This window comes from Sardina pilchardus, chromosome 5, assembly GCF_963854185.1.
Source record: "Sardina pilchardus chromosome 5, fSarPil1.1, whole genome shotgun sequence".
In the NCBI taxonomy this organism is placed as follows: Eukaryota; Metazoa; Chordata; class Actinopteri; order Clupeiformes; family Clupeidae; genus Sardina; species Sardina pilchardus.
In genome coordinates this window covers 19,833,858-19,849,239 of record NC_084998.1, presented here as the reverse complement: position 1 = coordinate 19,849,239, position 15,382 = coordinate 19,833,858, and the positions used below count along the sequence as shown (strand labels likewise).

At 46.5% G+C, this 15,382-nt stretch overlaps 1 protein-coding gene across 1 annotated transcript in view; it reads right to left on the bottom strand.

Annotated features, from left to right (window-relative positions):
- LOC134080788 (ubiquitin carboxyl-terminal hydrolase 32-like) overlaps positions 1–15,382 on the bottom strand; it is a 28,559-nt gene that overhangs the window by 1,965 nt on the left and 11,212 nt on the right. Inside the window, exons 14-34 of the mRNA XM_062537399.1 lie at positions 14,191–14,354; positions 13,527–13,667; positions 13,123–13,240; positions 11,574–11,728; positions 11,148–11,229; positions 10,967–11,041; positions 10,198–10,336; positions 9,878–9,983; positions 9,337–9,510; positions 6,496–6,670; positions 6,061–6,212; positions 4,941–5,061; positions 4,429–4,634; positions 3,620–3,804; positions 2,873–2,959; positions 2,375–2,495; positions 1,962–2,153; positions 1,319–1,526; positions 660–895; positions 408–602; positions 65–157 (exon numbers count right to left, since the gene is read on the bottom strand). Of these exons, the coding sequence (XP_062393383.1) occupies positions 65–157; positions 408–602; positions 660–895; positions 1,319–1,526; positions 1,962–2,153; positions 2,375–2,495; positions 2,873–2,959; positions 3,620–3,804; positions 4,429–4,634; positions 4,941–5,061; positions 6,061–6,212; positions 6,496–6,670; positions 9,337–9,510; positions 9,878–9,983; positions 10,198–10,336; positions 10,967–11,041; positions 11,148–11,229; positions 11,574–11,728; positions 13,123–13,240; positions 13,527–13,667; positions 14,191–14,354 (3,125 nt within the window). The remainder of the gene's footprint in view (positions 1–64; positions 158–407; positions 603–659; positions 896–1,318; positions 1,527–1,961; positions 2,154–2,374; positions 2,496–2,872; positions 2,960–3,619; positions 3,805–4,428; positions 4,635–4,940; positions 5,062–6,060; positions 6,213–6,495; positions 6,671–9,336; positions 9,511–9,877; positions 9,984–10,197; positions 10,337–10,966; positions 11,042–11,147; positions 11,230–11,573; positions 11,729–13,122; positions 13,241–13,526; positions 13,668–14,190; positions 14,355–15,382) is intronic.

The following is a 15,382-nucleotide window of genomic DNA, read 5'->3' as shown; positions in this document are numbered from 1 at the left end:
GATTGAAATTAAACTAATGTCAATATTATACTGTATATAATAAAAAGGGCAAAGCTTGTTTTACCTTGCAGCTGCTGTCATTGTAGCAGTACCATTTCCTGTTGGGGTTTTTGGCATACGTCACATAGTGGCCTCCTCCCAGAATTCCTGAGTGACACTGAGAACAAACACACAAACCAGAGGAATCACTTCTCAGTCACACAAGACAGAGGCTCCTGTAGAAAGTCCTTTTCCTTTATCCCTGCTGGTTGTCATATTGATTTTTCTAAAATGACTCGTAATGTAACTCCGTTTGACCAGAGACCGACCATAGGTCAGGTTAAAGCGGTTTACAGACCTCACACCGATCAGGTGAAAGCAGTACTTATGGACCCCACACACAGGTCACAGGTACAAGTGGTACTTACTGATATTGCATACAGGTCATACATGGGGTCCAGACAGCCCCGGTCGCGCTGGTCCTGCGAGGCCTCCAGGTCCATGCTGTCCTCCGTGCAGCCGTTGCTCTCCAGCTCCGACATGGACATGGTGTTGTCGCAGTCCCTGCTGGCCGTGTCCTCCCCCAGGGCCGAGTCCAGCCCCCCGACGCCCTCCGCGTCCCCCTCCGCCCTCAGCAGTCCCCCGCCGACCGCTCCACCTCCTCCACCTCCTCCACCTCCTCCTCCTCCTCCTCCTCCCGCGTGGCCAGCGGCGGTGCTGGCCATGCTGGACTCCAGGTCCATGGGGCTCTCGCGCCCGCTGTCCAGGCTCTCCTTGCTCAGGGACAGCTGCAGCCGCACGTCCAGTTGCGGCGGGAAGACGCGGCCGTGCCGCCGGCCGTCGCGCTTGGGGCTGCCCGCGGGGCTGCCCTCTCGGCTCAGGGGCCCGCTGGGGGTGCGGGCCATGCCAGGAGACTCTGGAGGGAGGGACATGGACCGGTCAGTCAGGACAACTATTTGGATACACTACAGTAATTTCCTGTGTATTAGCTGCATTGTGCGTAAGGCGCAGGGCAGTGTTTTATGCAAGTTAAAATAAACAAAACTATGTTAATACCATATGATCTGATTGAGCAAAATCAATGTATAAACTGCAGCTACTGTACAGTAATAGTTCCGAAATTACAGTAATGAGATTTAATGATGAAAATGGTTTTGTCTTAGATGTGCTTGATATCGATGATATCTTTAGCGAACAAAATAAACATCACCTCATTCTCAATCATTTAAAACTATCTCGTAAATCCTCCTTACTGACAAGCATAGTTGAGATACATCTGCACTGGAGAGTGAGAGCAAGGACACAAGTGGACCATGAGGCGCCTGGTGCAGGTTCTGACCTTTCATGTCACTGGCCAGGGCTCCATCTCCACTCCCAGACTTGGACCCTGCGCCCAGGTCCCGCAGCTCGTCGCTGGAGCCTTCCTGCTCGGCCTCCCGCGGTGTGAGGAAGGCGCTGGGGTCAAAGTTCTCCCTGGGGAACTTCACGATCTTCTGGGACTTTATCCACCGCCCGTTCACAAACTGGAATCGTTTCAAATGCACAATCTGCAAGACAGGAGGAAGAGAGAGACGTTTATTTGACAATCTGCAGATTTAAAACACAGCATACTGTACAAATGCGCTTCTGGTGCCACAAGATCCTTGACATCTTACAAAGTTTAGCTAGCAGTCGTCAATATTCAAGCTATGTTGTGTGTGTTTAATGTAATTGTTGTTAAGTTTTTCTCACAGTCATTTTTTAGGAAGTACTATGGGAAACTCTTAATGGAATATCACTAACATAAGGTGCTGCTTAGTCAAGGCTTGTCAAAGTCAGAGTCTGAAGTGATCAGAAACTGCAGAAGGTATTGTGTAATCTATCTATTTATTTTCCTAAAATAGATGGGCATCTTAAATGGCCTGGCCCACAGAACTTTTGGCCCTTTAAGAACGTTCTAAGAACGTTTAAGAACGATTCTAATCCACTGCACTGTCTCTGACCAGGATGGGGGGCAGCCTCCAGAGGTCCAGCTTCTTGGTGGCCAGCCGGTGGGTCTTGCACTTGGAGCAGTAGTAGAGCTCGTCCTCGCCCAGCTCCTCCTCGCTGGTGAAGGCCCGCAGGCAGCTGTCCAGGCTGATGGGCTCGGCCTGGGCCCTCCGGCTCAGCTCCACGCTCACATGCTCCTCCACCATCTACACACACACACACACACACACACACACACACACACACAGACAGAGTTAGGCCCATCACACCATCACAACACGACAATTAATCACACATTAACAGACCACCTCAACTCCTACGGAGGAGCGAGGCTAGAAATGCAGGGCCTATGAAAGGAAGTCATTTTTGGCCACAAATACTGGCGGCCGCCTCCTGCATCAAGCTGCTCTCCTGCCCGGAATCTCACCCTCTCTTGCGAGGTCTGGTAGCGCAGGTGCAGCGCTGTGGGGTCCCAGTCCACGGCAATGTAGGCGTTGCCCACGGTGGCCTCCTCGTCCGAGCACTCTATGGCACAGCCTCTGCAGAACCTGGACACACACACACACACACACACACACACACAAAACACAATCCATCACACAGAGTCTGCGGATCAACCAGCATCAACATCATTTTGAACTCTGTCTGGCAAACACGCCCACACAAGCGACTCCATACATATTTATTTAATCAGGCTTTGTTAACTTGTATGGAGCCTCCATTGTTAGAGTTAAAGTTAATTGGTTTTAGTATTGGTATCACTTTTATCAAATGTGACAGACTCACGGTGGCAGGATTGGGAATCGGACCCAAGCATACTGACTGTCAGCCACGTGTGACGTTAATGCCGCTCTCCTACATCCGCACACATTGTATTGTGTGCACACGAGTACAATTAGCTTAATGCGTATGAGTGTGTTCTCACCGGTACCAGGGGCACCAGGCACAGGAGTTGCCGTCCTTCTGCACCACGCGCAGGGTGAAGGGGTACTGGTAGCCCATGCTGTCGTCACTGCAGGAGAGGAGCACACAAGGTCACACAAGGTCACACCGGTCAAGAGTGAGCTACTGGACCACCGTTCCCACGAAGCAGCTACTCAGTAACTACTGCAGTTAAAAATAACCATGGTGACCGCACAACTGCGGTGAATTCCCACCACCACAGCAAGCTGTGAAGCTGTGTGTGTGTGTGTACGTGTATGTCTTGCTTATGCAATGTGATGCTTAATTACATGTGAAACGGCTTATGGAGACAGACTACTAATGCACCGGACAGACACATCACACATAACACATCAGTAAGAGGGTCAGTTCAACACACTTTGCAGTAAAGCACAGGAGCCCAAAGGCTCTGATAAATGAATGGATGCTTTATAGAGAAAATCCCGCACACTGTCAATTACACATGCCAAACATTTATTCAAAGCGTTTCGGTCAGACCTTCCTCAGGTGAATCTTCACCTGAGGAAGCTCTCTACATGACCGAAACGTTGTGAATAAATGTTTTTCTCTGTAAAGCATCCATTCATTTACCTTATCCAATGCACCTGTCCCCGCCAAAGAGGTAAAAGCTAAAACGCTTTTCAACTAAACGAATGGATGCCTAACCTTCAACTCTAACGACTGTAACTCATAAATGAGATGCACCCGTGGGTGCTGGAGAAGCACTGACCAGTCCTGGGCGTGGTTGCTGGCCTCCTGCGGGGGCAAGGGGCTGGCCAGGCGGGACACCTGCGTCCACACGGCGTCGTAGAGGTCCCGCGCCCGCGTGTGCACCGTGCAGGGCACGATGAGGGGCATGCCGAACAGACTGGGCCTGTTCTTCTGAGAGGACAGGAAGTACAACTCTGCCCGCATCTGTCAATCACACAAGCAAAGGGACCTTAAAATTACGTTGACTAAAAAAAAAAAAATATTTAAATCCCACACTAAAAGACTATAAACTCTAACTGTATCTAGCAGCTACAAAGAACTATGGTCAAAACTCTTAACAATACAAACCTCCTCTTTCTATACACCAGTAATACTTGAAAGGTAAAATAATTTACACTGTATCTAACCTTACAGGCCCTATAAAGAGTTTTTTTTTTACATTAAAATAATGTTTCTAAAATTCTTTTAATGGCACATAAACTCTTAATAGGGTGAACAACGGCACTTCCTCTGCACTCTGAGGAGGTCTTATCGCATGTGAAAGAGCCATAAGAAGTTTGGTGTTTGGGTAGGAACACTGCCCCCCATTGAAATGGAAAAGAGCTGCTATGCTACAGGCATTCTGAGCTCTCTTTCTACAGACTGCTGGTTGGAGCATTCCCTCTATTGTATTGGAGTTTGTTGCAAACAAAAAATGCACATTTAATTAGTTTATTATTGTGCTTCTCAACTGTATGGGGACCCCTAGAGCAATTCTTCTCAAGTGCTGCTTTAAGTATCATTGCATTATGTTTATTGTTATGGATAACTGAATCATAAAGTTCTCACCATCTTCCTATGGATAGCAATGATGTAGCCGGTGAATGGGCTGTCCATCGGGGGCATCTCGTGCCCATTGGGCATGCCATTGGCAGGGCTGGTCTCTGTGCCACAGGGAACTACGGTGCTGGGCATCCCTTTAGGCATCAGATCCAGCTTCAGGTGGGCACCGTTCCCCACCATGGTGGCATTTCCATTTGGTAGAGCTGGCACCTCTGTTGGCAGAAAGGAGGAAGAGACATATTTGGCATAATCAACCACATGTACAGTGCCTAGTTACTGTACTATAGGAAATTGCATACTGCACACGCACCATAATATAATACTGTAGCTTTTGACATTCCACAGAACATTAATATTCTGCAGAATGTCAGACATTTCTGACATTCTGCAGAATGATGTGTCTGTGTAGAGTGAGAACATATAACGTATCATAGGAATGCTATTTTCACACTTCTAAAAGGGGATAGTGCAGGAAATCATAGAGATGAATAATTGATATGAACAAGTTCCTCTCTCACCATCACAGTGCTCTACAGGGGTGGAGGCGGCTGACGAAGGAGAACCGGGCACTGGGATCTCAAACGCACAGAGGAACCCGGTCACGGCACGCCGCACCTTCTGGTTGTCCAGTGGAAAGTTCTAAATCAAGCAGATGCACAAGAAGCATGACCTCTCACCCTCAAGAATTCCACGGAGTGGACATGCAGTTCAGCTGTAACATTAAAAACACATGCACAAGTATACAAACAGACACACAGACAGACACAGACACAGACACAGACACAGACACAGACACAGACACAGACACAGACACAGACACAGACACAGAGGCCCCTCTGGCTGACCTTAATATTGATGGTGCAGCAAAAGTATAGTTATTGTCGACACTACAGTGTTGTTTCACTTCCTTATAAATATCCATCAGTGACACCATGCTACACCTCGCCAGAGCACACAGCATGGGGAGGCTTGTCTGATGTTTCCTCTGCAGAACCTTAATGTTGGAGGTGTAGATGTGTTCTCTGTAGTACCTTAATGTTGGGGGTGTGGATGTGTTCATGGATGTGTTCTCTGTAGTACCTTAATGTTGGAGGTGTGGATGTTTGCTCTGTAGAACCTTAATGTTGGAGGTGTGGATGTTTGCTCTGTAGAACCTTAATGTTGGAGGTGTGGATGTTTGCTCTGTAGAACCTTAATGTTGGGGGTGTGGATGTTTGCTCTGTAGTACCTTAATGTTGGGGGTGTGGATGTTTGCTCTGTAGTACCTTAATGTTGGGGGTGTGGATGTTTGCTCTGTAGTACCTTAATGTTGGGGGTGTGGATGTTTGCTCTGTAGTACCTTAATGTTGGGGGTGTGGATGTTTGCTCTGTAGTACCTTCATGTTGGAGGTGTGGATGTGTTCTCTGTAGAACCTTAATGTTGGAGGTGTGGATGTTTGCTCTGTAGAACCTTAATGTTGGGGGTGTGGATGTTTGCTCTGTAGAACCTTAATGTTGGGGGTGTGGATGTTTGCTCTGTAGTACCTTAATGTTGGAGGTGTAGATGTTTGCTCTGTAGTACCTTAATGTTGGGGGTGTAGATGTTTGCTCTGTAGTACCTTAATGTTGGAGGTGTGGATGTTTGCTCTGTAGTAGTACCTTAATGTTGGAGGTGTGGACCTCGGCCAGCAGGATCTGTTCGGGGCGCAGGCTGCACAGCTTGCTCAGGAGCCTCTTGAGTCCGGTGTACTTCTCGTCCACGTTGAGCCTGAGGCCGTACCGCACCGGCGTGGAGCCGTCCAGTCGGATCACTGAGCAACACAAACACACACACACACACTTCAGAGGCGTTCAGGGAGAGCTTAAGAAGACCATCACGGGATGACCTGTCTGTCCAAGGACTTACTACATACATACTAAGCATCTTAATGTTTGAATATTGTAAATCTCTTGATCATGAAAAAACATATAATTTCCAAATAGAACTTCTGAATTACTGAAAGCTTTAGACAAAATGCCGATATATAAGCAAAGGAGCCAGTGATCCCCTGCCACACACACACACACACACAGTAGAAGGTCCAGTTGGCCTACCAATAATCTCTAAGTGCATGGAGTTGTCCATAGGCAGGGGCAGAGAGAGGAAGTTGAAGGGGTCGAAGCGAGCGCTGACGTGGCCGCAGGTTTTACACTTGACCTGGGAGCGCAGCTGGCCGTGGAACAGGTCCACCACGATGGACCGGTTCCTCCTCAGGTGGTTCTCCCATGCCTGAACACACACATACACGCAAGCACATACACATGCAAGCACACACACACACACACAAGCACATGCACACACACACACCACAGGAACCATTACTCTCAACGGTTCTTGGGAAATGAGCCTAGCAGCAAAAAAGCCGCAAAGACCAATCAAGACCAATCACAGCATAGTGGTTATAAGATCCAAACATCATGCAAATGTAGCACTACTGTCAAAGATCCTTCATTACTAACCTCCGCTCTGACCCTCTTTGCTATTGTCTTATGGCTACTGCTGCAAGTAACATAACAGACAATATCACTAAAGCAAAGGCACAAGCCCCTGCTGTAAAGATGTCTGCCAACACGGCCTCCAGCTGAAAGTCACTTTGCAAAGCCACTGTCTGCTGAGTCACTCACTACACTTTTAAAGATCAAGCGCCCAGTTTTATGCACTATCCCTTCAATGGCACAAGAGGGCGCCCTTTGCCCACAGACCTTTTGTGTGTTGTGCTGTGGTGTTGAGAAGGAAGTCTCAGCGGTAACAATTCTGATGTGGGAATTTCAGCACTTAAATGGAACTAGGGGGAAATGAGTAGCAAGGGGAAGTCCACATTTTGATGTTATAAATAGGCGTAGCAGTAGTAACTGTTCTTGGCATGTCACACAGCTGGAGCCATTCACGTTTGCTGTCTAGGCCACATGCCTCGAGGCTACCGCTACGCCTTGGCATGAAGACAGCGGAAGCCTTCACAGACTTCTGGCTGAAGTGGTTTTATAACATTTTTAGAACGGTGCTGTAGAAAATGCTCTGACATGGTCATTTGCTCATTTTTTTGCTCAAAAGAATGTTTCTCCTTCTCATGTTGAATGTTCCTCCTCCAATAATATTAGAGTGAATGTCAGTTGTTGCAGCCTAAGACACCATATGTTTTTTGTTGTTAATTATTTTCAAGAAATATCAGATTTATATCATTTATATCATGTGTATAACGAGATGCATTATTTTGTCAGACACAACTTTGTATCTCGTATACATCTGGAGGAACACAGGTTCAGTTGTTCATTTGCGCAGAAACAGAATTGTGCATTGGCCTGTGTTGCTGCACTTGTGAATGTATCAAATGGAATGTGTGCTTATGTAATCTATGTTTGCATTCAAGTGTGCATGTGTGTGTTGGAGAGAGAGCAGATTGTGTGTGTGTGTGTGTGTGCGTATGTATGTATGCATGCATGTATGTATGTATGTATGTATGTATGTATGTATGTATGTATTAGGGCTGAACGATATATTGCATTTGCGATAATATCGCGATATGATGAAGTGCAATTTTCTAACCGCAAAGGCTGCGATTACCCTCTGCGAGAGCGTAAAGTAGCAAATATTTGAAACAGTCTATCAGAGAGTGAACTCGGCAAGCTGCTCGATAGAACCATTGAACCAACATTTTTAAGAGTGCGATTGAAACAAATTCTAGGTTGCACTGATGCACCTGCGCTGATCGGGTGAAAGCATTGGATGTCTTTCGCAAGTTTTCATTGTAGACTATGCGTGCAAATTCACCGAACAGTATAGATTCAAACCCCTCTCCTTGGCCCGCTTTCACTCTCTCCCTCCCTCCCTCCCTCTCTCTCTCTCTCTCTCTCTCTCTGTCGTGCACGCTCAATGGACACCCGCCCCTCGACATGCACATTCAATCCAAATAAAACATTCACAATCGTGAAAGCAATGACGCATAGAAGACGATTAGCTAAATTATAGGCCTATATAAAATCCGGTTAGCATCATTATTAGCATGCTGCAGACATCTAAAACTCTTGCGTTCAAATTGACTGATCATCTCAATACAGATGTTTTCCAACTTCAAGACTCAAAAGGGCTTATCCCAAGGAGAAAAAAAGTATTTATCTACCTTGAAACAGACGTGGGGAAACTGACCCGTCCAACCAGTAGACTATGATAAGATAGCCAACTATGCTACTTTGTTTACAATATTTTGAGGCTTCAACCAGACAGCTGAATTAAAGAGACGGAGTTGGAATAGTCAGTGCAGTGTGCTGTGCAGCCATGAATATCAGGAATTTCTGTCTGCAGAACATATCACATTCATTAAAGTGAATTATCTGAAAAACTGCGTAATAAGATTTAGGCTATTAATATTTTCATATTTTTGCAATCTGCTCTTTTGTTTGTGTGACTTGTTACTGATTTTAATCGTTACACCAGGCTTCCTTGTACTAGTACTTTATGACCTGATATGTAGGCCTAAGGTTGAAAGTTCAAAATATAGGCCTACTATTGTTATTGAAGTAGCTAGTTAAAAAAAATGTCATTCATCATCAATTCATGCATCATCTGTCATCATAACAGGTATGACTTCCAGGAAATAAGAGTTTATTTTTAATCTAGCCTATTGCCCATACTATATGATTTACTGCTTGTTTTTGTTGAAAAATTCGCAAGACAAACACCTTAAAAAATAATGGCATATCGCATCGCAATCGCAATATTGGCAAGAAAAATCGCAATTAGATTATTTTCCATAATCGTTCAGCCCTAGTATGTATGTATGTATGTATGTATGTATGTATGTATGTATGTATGTATGTATGCATGTATGTATGCATGTATGTATGCATGTATGTAAGTATGTATGTATGTATATCTGAATGCAGCAACATTGGCCTGACCTCAGATGCCACCTCCCAGTCGGGCCGTCCGTCGCTGTCCTTCAGCTCCACGTACGGCTTGTCGTGGACGCGGTTCAGGTCCTCGTGCAGGCCGTCCAACAAGAAGGCCAGCAGCTCCTGCGAGTCCTGCTGCTGGAAGCCGTTGAATCGCGGCGCATACTTTGCTATCGTCCACTACAACCACAAACAAAGAGAAGGACATTTACTGTACCAAAGGCAATAGAGAGAGAGCTTGCTAAAGGGCCTTTCCTCTCCTGGAATGTACTTGAAAGAAAATGGCACTCAAATAGCACTCAAATAAAGAATTCTTGCAGATGACCCAAAGTGTTTAAGACCGTTAAAGGAGAGCAAGAGTGAGTAAGTCCAAATGGAGGTAGCCATTTGTAATTGGGAGCGTTGGCCCATCTGCCACAGTTGTTTTGATTAACAATCAACTGCAATTATGGCTACATTTCCGTTACTTGGATTGACTGGGTCACTGGCAACGGGGCGTGAGATTAATGGGCCCTGGCATAAGTGGGCAAGAGAGCGCCCAACATACCCGCAGTTTGAGAGGTGCGATGCTTTTCTGGGTGCCGCTCCACAGCTCCTGCATCAGGTCCCCGTAGCACTTGGCCATGTGACCCCGCATCCCGATCGGATTGGTCCTGGAGCGGGAAAAAGAGAAGACTGCTTTAGAGTCCAGTCCTGTTGCTTGGTGATGGGACAGCTACAGTAGATGGACAGTTATCTTAATGATATGTAGTGGATGAACATACAGTGCATATACACAGACATCAAGCGCACACACACACACACACACACACACACACACAAGACACAAACACACAAACCATGGAACCTCAATCCACTGCTACACACCTGTTGAGCTCATAGAGGTGTCTTCCTGAGGTAAAGTATTCAGTCAGGGGCTTAGTGTTGCTCACACACTGGATGCTGGAGTTCATGAAGCACGTGTTGCCAAGGTTACTGAGCCCCGTCGCCCCCTTCTCAGTAGGAACTACTAGAGCAAAACAGGCGCCTGGTTAGAAAGTGCAGACCAGTGGACGAGAGAGCACACTGTACGTCCCCCCGAGCTTCTGCTTCCCCTGTTGAGTCCATCTTCAGTTCAATTCAGCTACAATTCATCTCTCCATCAGGCCTACTAGGACATTTATGGGGCTTTTCCACTGCATGGTATCAGCTCAACTCAACTCCACTCGCTTCTTTTGCTTTTCCATTAGGAAAAACTGGTACCTGGTACCTGGTATTATTTTTGGTATCATCTCCGTTGAGATTCCAAGTGAGCTGAGCTGGTACCAAAAGGTGACGTTAATGACATTACAGTTGTTTTCTTCAGTGTTGCTATGGCAATTGGCTAGCTTATGGGGGTGTTTTAGCCTTTGTTGCAGCGGAACACGAACAACCGATACCAAAATCGAGTAGAGTAGAAAAAGAGTTGAGTTGAGCTGACACCATGCAATGGAAAAGCCCCATTAGATGCTTCAATCAACCGAATGACAGGGCCCTAAAAACATTCTGAATTTCAACGTTCCACCCTTGAGGTGTGAATACAGATTTGAGGAAAACTTCAAACATGGTGATTTCGGTCAGGTGATGGTCAGTGCCTACGGCCTCTACGCCGACTTACCTTTGTACCGGCTCATCCTATTGCTGTTGGCCAGGAAGGACATCTCCTCCGGCCAGCTCATGTCTTTGTTCCGCACTGAAACACAACAGCGAAGACAGACACGTTCACTACAGAGGACACTGGGCCATGAGCGAGTACATGTTACTGTGCTAATCAGAACCCAGTGCAAAGAAAGGCATACCTTCAATAACCATGTATTGTTCATCTGGAATCTTCAGGTCATCCAGAGAATGGTCCTCATCGTCCAGGAGGGTGAGATAGTTCTGCAGGACAGGAATGTCACGTTAGATGACGGTTTGACAGTCAAAATCACTGAATGCAAATGTACTGGATGCAAACCTAACGGAGGTGTGTCACTGATGAAATGATATAAAACGTGGTCATCACAGTTACAAAAAGGCACCACAGAGATTCATATCTGCGTCAGCAAAACCAGCACACGGACTCCACTGCCAGTTTACTCTTCCAGGCCATCATCAGTTTTAATGTCATAGAGGCATTTAAGCCCTGATGTGCATGACTCTCTTGCAGGTCATCAGCTCTGATGTCACTGCATCATCTCATACTGGACGCTTTGCCTCGTGTCAGGTGTCACTGTGTCGGTCACCTCGCTGTTGTAGAGCCAGAGCCTCATGTCCTCCTCTTTGATGCGCAGCCTCTGGGACAGATACTCGTGGATGTCTTTGATGGAGCCCACCCTGCTGAAGCAGCCGGTGTAGACCAGCACCCGCTTCAAAGGGGCACTGGGAGAGGGCATGTTACCTGCAGGAGGCCAGAGAAGAGAGAGAGAGAGAGAGAAGAGAGGTGGGAGAGGGAGAAGGAGAAGGAGAATGAGGGGAGAGAGATTGAGAGAGGACGAATTTGAGCTTCCGTGACAATATTATTTCTGTGAGAACAAGTTGGTGTGAGCTTGTTTTTTCATCATTAAGAAATTATGAAAACCAGTTCAGTCAGGTTATGGGTAGCAAATGTACGAGAGACAATTCTCCAGTTGAGTTTTGTTATGCAACAGCAAAGGGAACAAGTCAGTGCTTCAGTAACAATATCACAAATATCATCAACCAGTGTGGAGACTTGAATACAAAATGGCATCAACAGAGTGCCTGTTTCCACTGTGAAACCATGCGGCCTTTCCGGCTGCCGCTTCAAGATACCAAGTTCCCACCATGGAAATCAAAAAGCCAACAATTTGTGTCCGATTTAATATTCCCAGGGAATAATCCCTTTCCCAAATTTGGACACTCGGCTTACAACACAGCGGTCTCAGAAGGGGACAGCCAGGCTCTTGTGGCGCGACACTGAAGTGACCTCACATGACTTGGATAAACCCCCTGCCCCCCCCCCCCCCCCCTGCACTAACCGCAGTCTTGTGACATTCATGTACAACCTCAAAGAGGCATTTGACGAGAGCACGGAAGAGGGGAAGTGAAAAAAAAAAGGTCCTGCTGGGGTGAGTGAAAGTGAACTTTGTGTATAAAGGCACTCAGAGTTCTGTTTTTTAAAGCTTTCTTAATGACCCCACGGGCATCGGATTTAGCACCCAGTCGAGTTTACGCTGTTACAAGGTGTTGAGCGCATTAGTTTGATCATTAACATGAGTGAAAGTGAGACAATATACAGTATAGCAACAGAATGTCATACATATTCAGCCAAAAAAAAACAGATTAGTTTGGGACCATTCGAGAGTATAAATTAATAAAATGTGGGATAAGTTTGGATTCGGTGTTGACTGGGGCCAGATATCAAGCCCCACAGGAGAGATATTTGTGTCGTCCAGAGCAGAGTCTAGAAAGTCCGTTACCGGGATTAGCATGACTGAAAGCTACTTTGCAGCTAAATGTAATGGATATCTTAAAAGAGGCCTCACAAAGGTGCTTAAAAAAAGTGTGTTCGTTAAAAAATGTGCATTGCCATCCTCTGGTCATTATACTATTATAATAGATATCACCATGGGCTCCAAGCTGTGGTCTCTCGCCACAGTGATCATTTTCAAACAGTGTATGCCAGCTCTGATTAGCAACACTTTAAGCCTCAAAAATGCTACACTACACTACGCTATGCGTCCCGTGTAGATGTGGGTGTGGGTGAGGGTGTGGGTGTGGGTGTGGGTGTGGGTGTGGGTGTGGGTGTGGGTGTGGGTGTGGGTGTGCCCTTACCCATGTTGGCCCAGCCGTTGGACTGAGGGGTGCGCGGAGGAGGCTGCTGCCTCAGGAAGAGCAGGTGCCGGGGGAAGAGCTCCAGCTCGGCACGTTCCATGTCCACCTGTCTGACCACCTGCGGAGCAGGTCACGCCAGGCCGAGAGACAGACAGCAGGAGGAGGGGACAAATGATGAGTGTACGGTGATAGTGAGAGAGGGATGGAGAGGGGTAGAAGGAGAAGGAGAAGAGAGAGAAAGAGACATAGAGAGACATAGAGAGAAGAGAGATAGAGTGAAAATAGACAAAAAGGGAGAAAGTTGAGTCTACAGACAGGAAAACAAGTGTAATAGGCCAGCAGGCTGCACTTGTCATAAAAAAGTACGATTGATTTCAGGAGGATGCTGCTATCGAGTGACGTACCGGCCGAGGTAGGCTAAGGTTGGCTCCATACCAGTGGTACAACGCCCTCCACACGGGCTCGGGGACGACCTCAAAGTCGCGTCCGTGAGACAGGTTGGGCGAGCGTCTCAGCAGACCCCCCTCCATGGTCAGCGTGGGAGCCTGGCCAAGAGGACACAGCAGCAGAAACGCTCATCAGCTGCTCCAGCACAATACAGCATTCAGCTACCGTCAGCTACCGTCAGCTACACAGAGCCCTGTACTGACTGAACTGGGGAAATAACCAAAACTCCCTAGAGGACTTTGGTGGTGTGATGCATCGTGATATATCATGATATATGGGTTACAATTCAATATATTCCAATATATTGCGATAATCGTAATTGCAATAATGAGATATACTGGTTTTATCTCATTTTTACACATCACCATAACATTTGAGTCATTTTTATGCTTGAGTGGAGGAGTTATATGGTTAAAATGGTTAAAAACAACTGACTTAATTATCAGCTGAGAGCTGAGATTTTAAACACAAAACAAAATGATTCACCCTGCCTGCTACAGATATTTGTATGGAAACTTAATTTAAAACGTGTTTTTCCACCCCTATATACACATTGACACAAACACACAGACGTACAACACACACACACGGAAAACAAAACAATGGCAATGGCAGTCTTACCTTGAGTGGCTCTGAGGTAACGAGTGTTTGGTTGTCAATGGCACCGGGCCTCTGTGCTGCCACATTCCCATCAGCCCCCAGGAAACTCTGGCTGTCTGTGTCCGACGTGTCAGTCTGGCGCGGGAAGCAGATGTCTGTCGCCGTGGAACTGGAAGGCAGCAGGCCTGAGGGGTGGAGACGAGCCGTCAGACAACAAGTCAGAGTCGCCGATCAAAACAACAACAAACACCCAAACACAGAACTGGCAGAGGCTCACAACACCTTTAATCATGTGATGCTTTAAAGGAATCTGCTCATTACACTGCTGTGTCACTAGTAAATGCAGGCACAGGCCTACTTGATGAACCAATTTCATTAGTAGACAAATCCTGATTTAATCAGTGACGTGCACAATCCCTTTAGCTGCTGCAGACGAGACCACCATCAGGAGTGCTCTTCATAGATGGGCTAGAAATACAGTCCACTGCTAATATGCCAGGCTACTGTACCAGTCAGTGGACATGACAAGGCAGTAAACGATATCTACTAAATCTGACTGCCCATGGTCCAGCTCTACAGTGGTGTGGCTAGTATGAAGCCGTATACTCACTCACACTGGTGGTCTCTCGCTGACCACGTGCTAATGTCTGATGAAGGGCTAACGCTCAAAATGTCACATATTGAATTTCTACTCGGAGCTCTTGGTGTAGCGAACTTTTTTCCACTTATTTTATGGACCATGGCCCAGCTCTACAGTGGTATGGCTAGTATAATAAGCAATAAGCCCCGAAAGGCCGTCGTTAGCACTGATTTTAGAACAGCTAAGGGGCGTTGTTAGGCCCGAGAGGCCCTTAGATGTTCTAAAAACAGTGCCAGCGACTCGAGTGGCTTATTGCTTTTCTAAAACTGTTCTACTAAAACTACATCTATTCGGCATGATTTCATGAAATGAGGTAACAGCAACAAAAAAATGAAAAATTGTGTTCACATATAATCATTATTCCGCCAAGAAATATATTTCCTCTATCTGAATGGTTGCCATGAAACATCATGACGCAGCTACTCTAACTCTGTAAGTTGTGTTAGCGTATTACTATAGAACGAAATGCGGTCAAGGTGTATGTTTGTGTTGGGTTTTACACCAGCATCGAGTGCGATTCAGCCAATCATAATCAAGGACCGGAACAATCAGGATTAGAAGGCCATATACTCA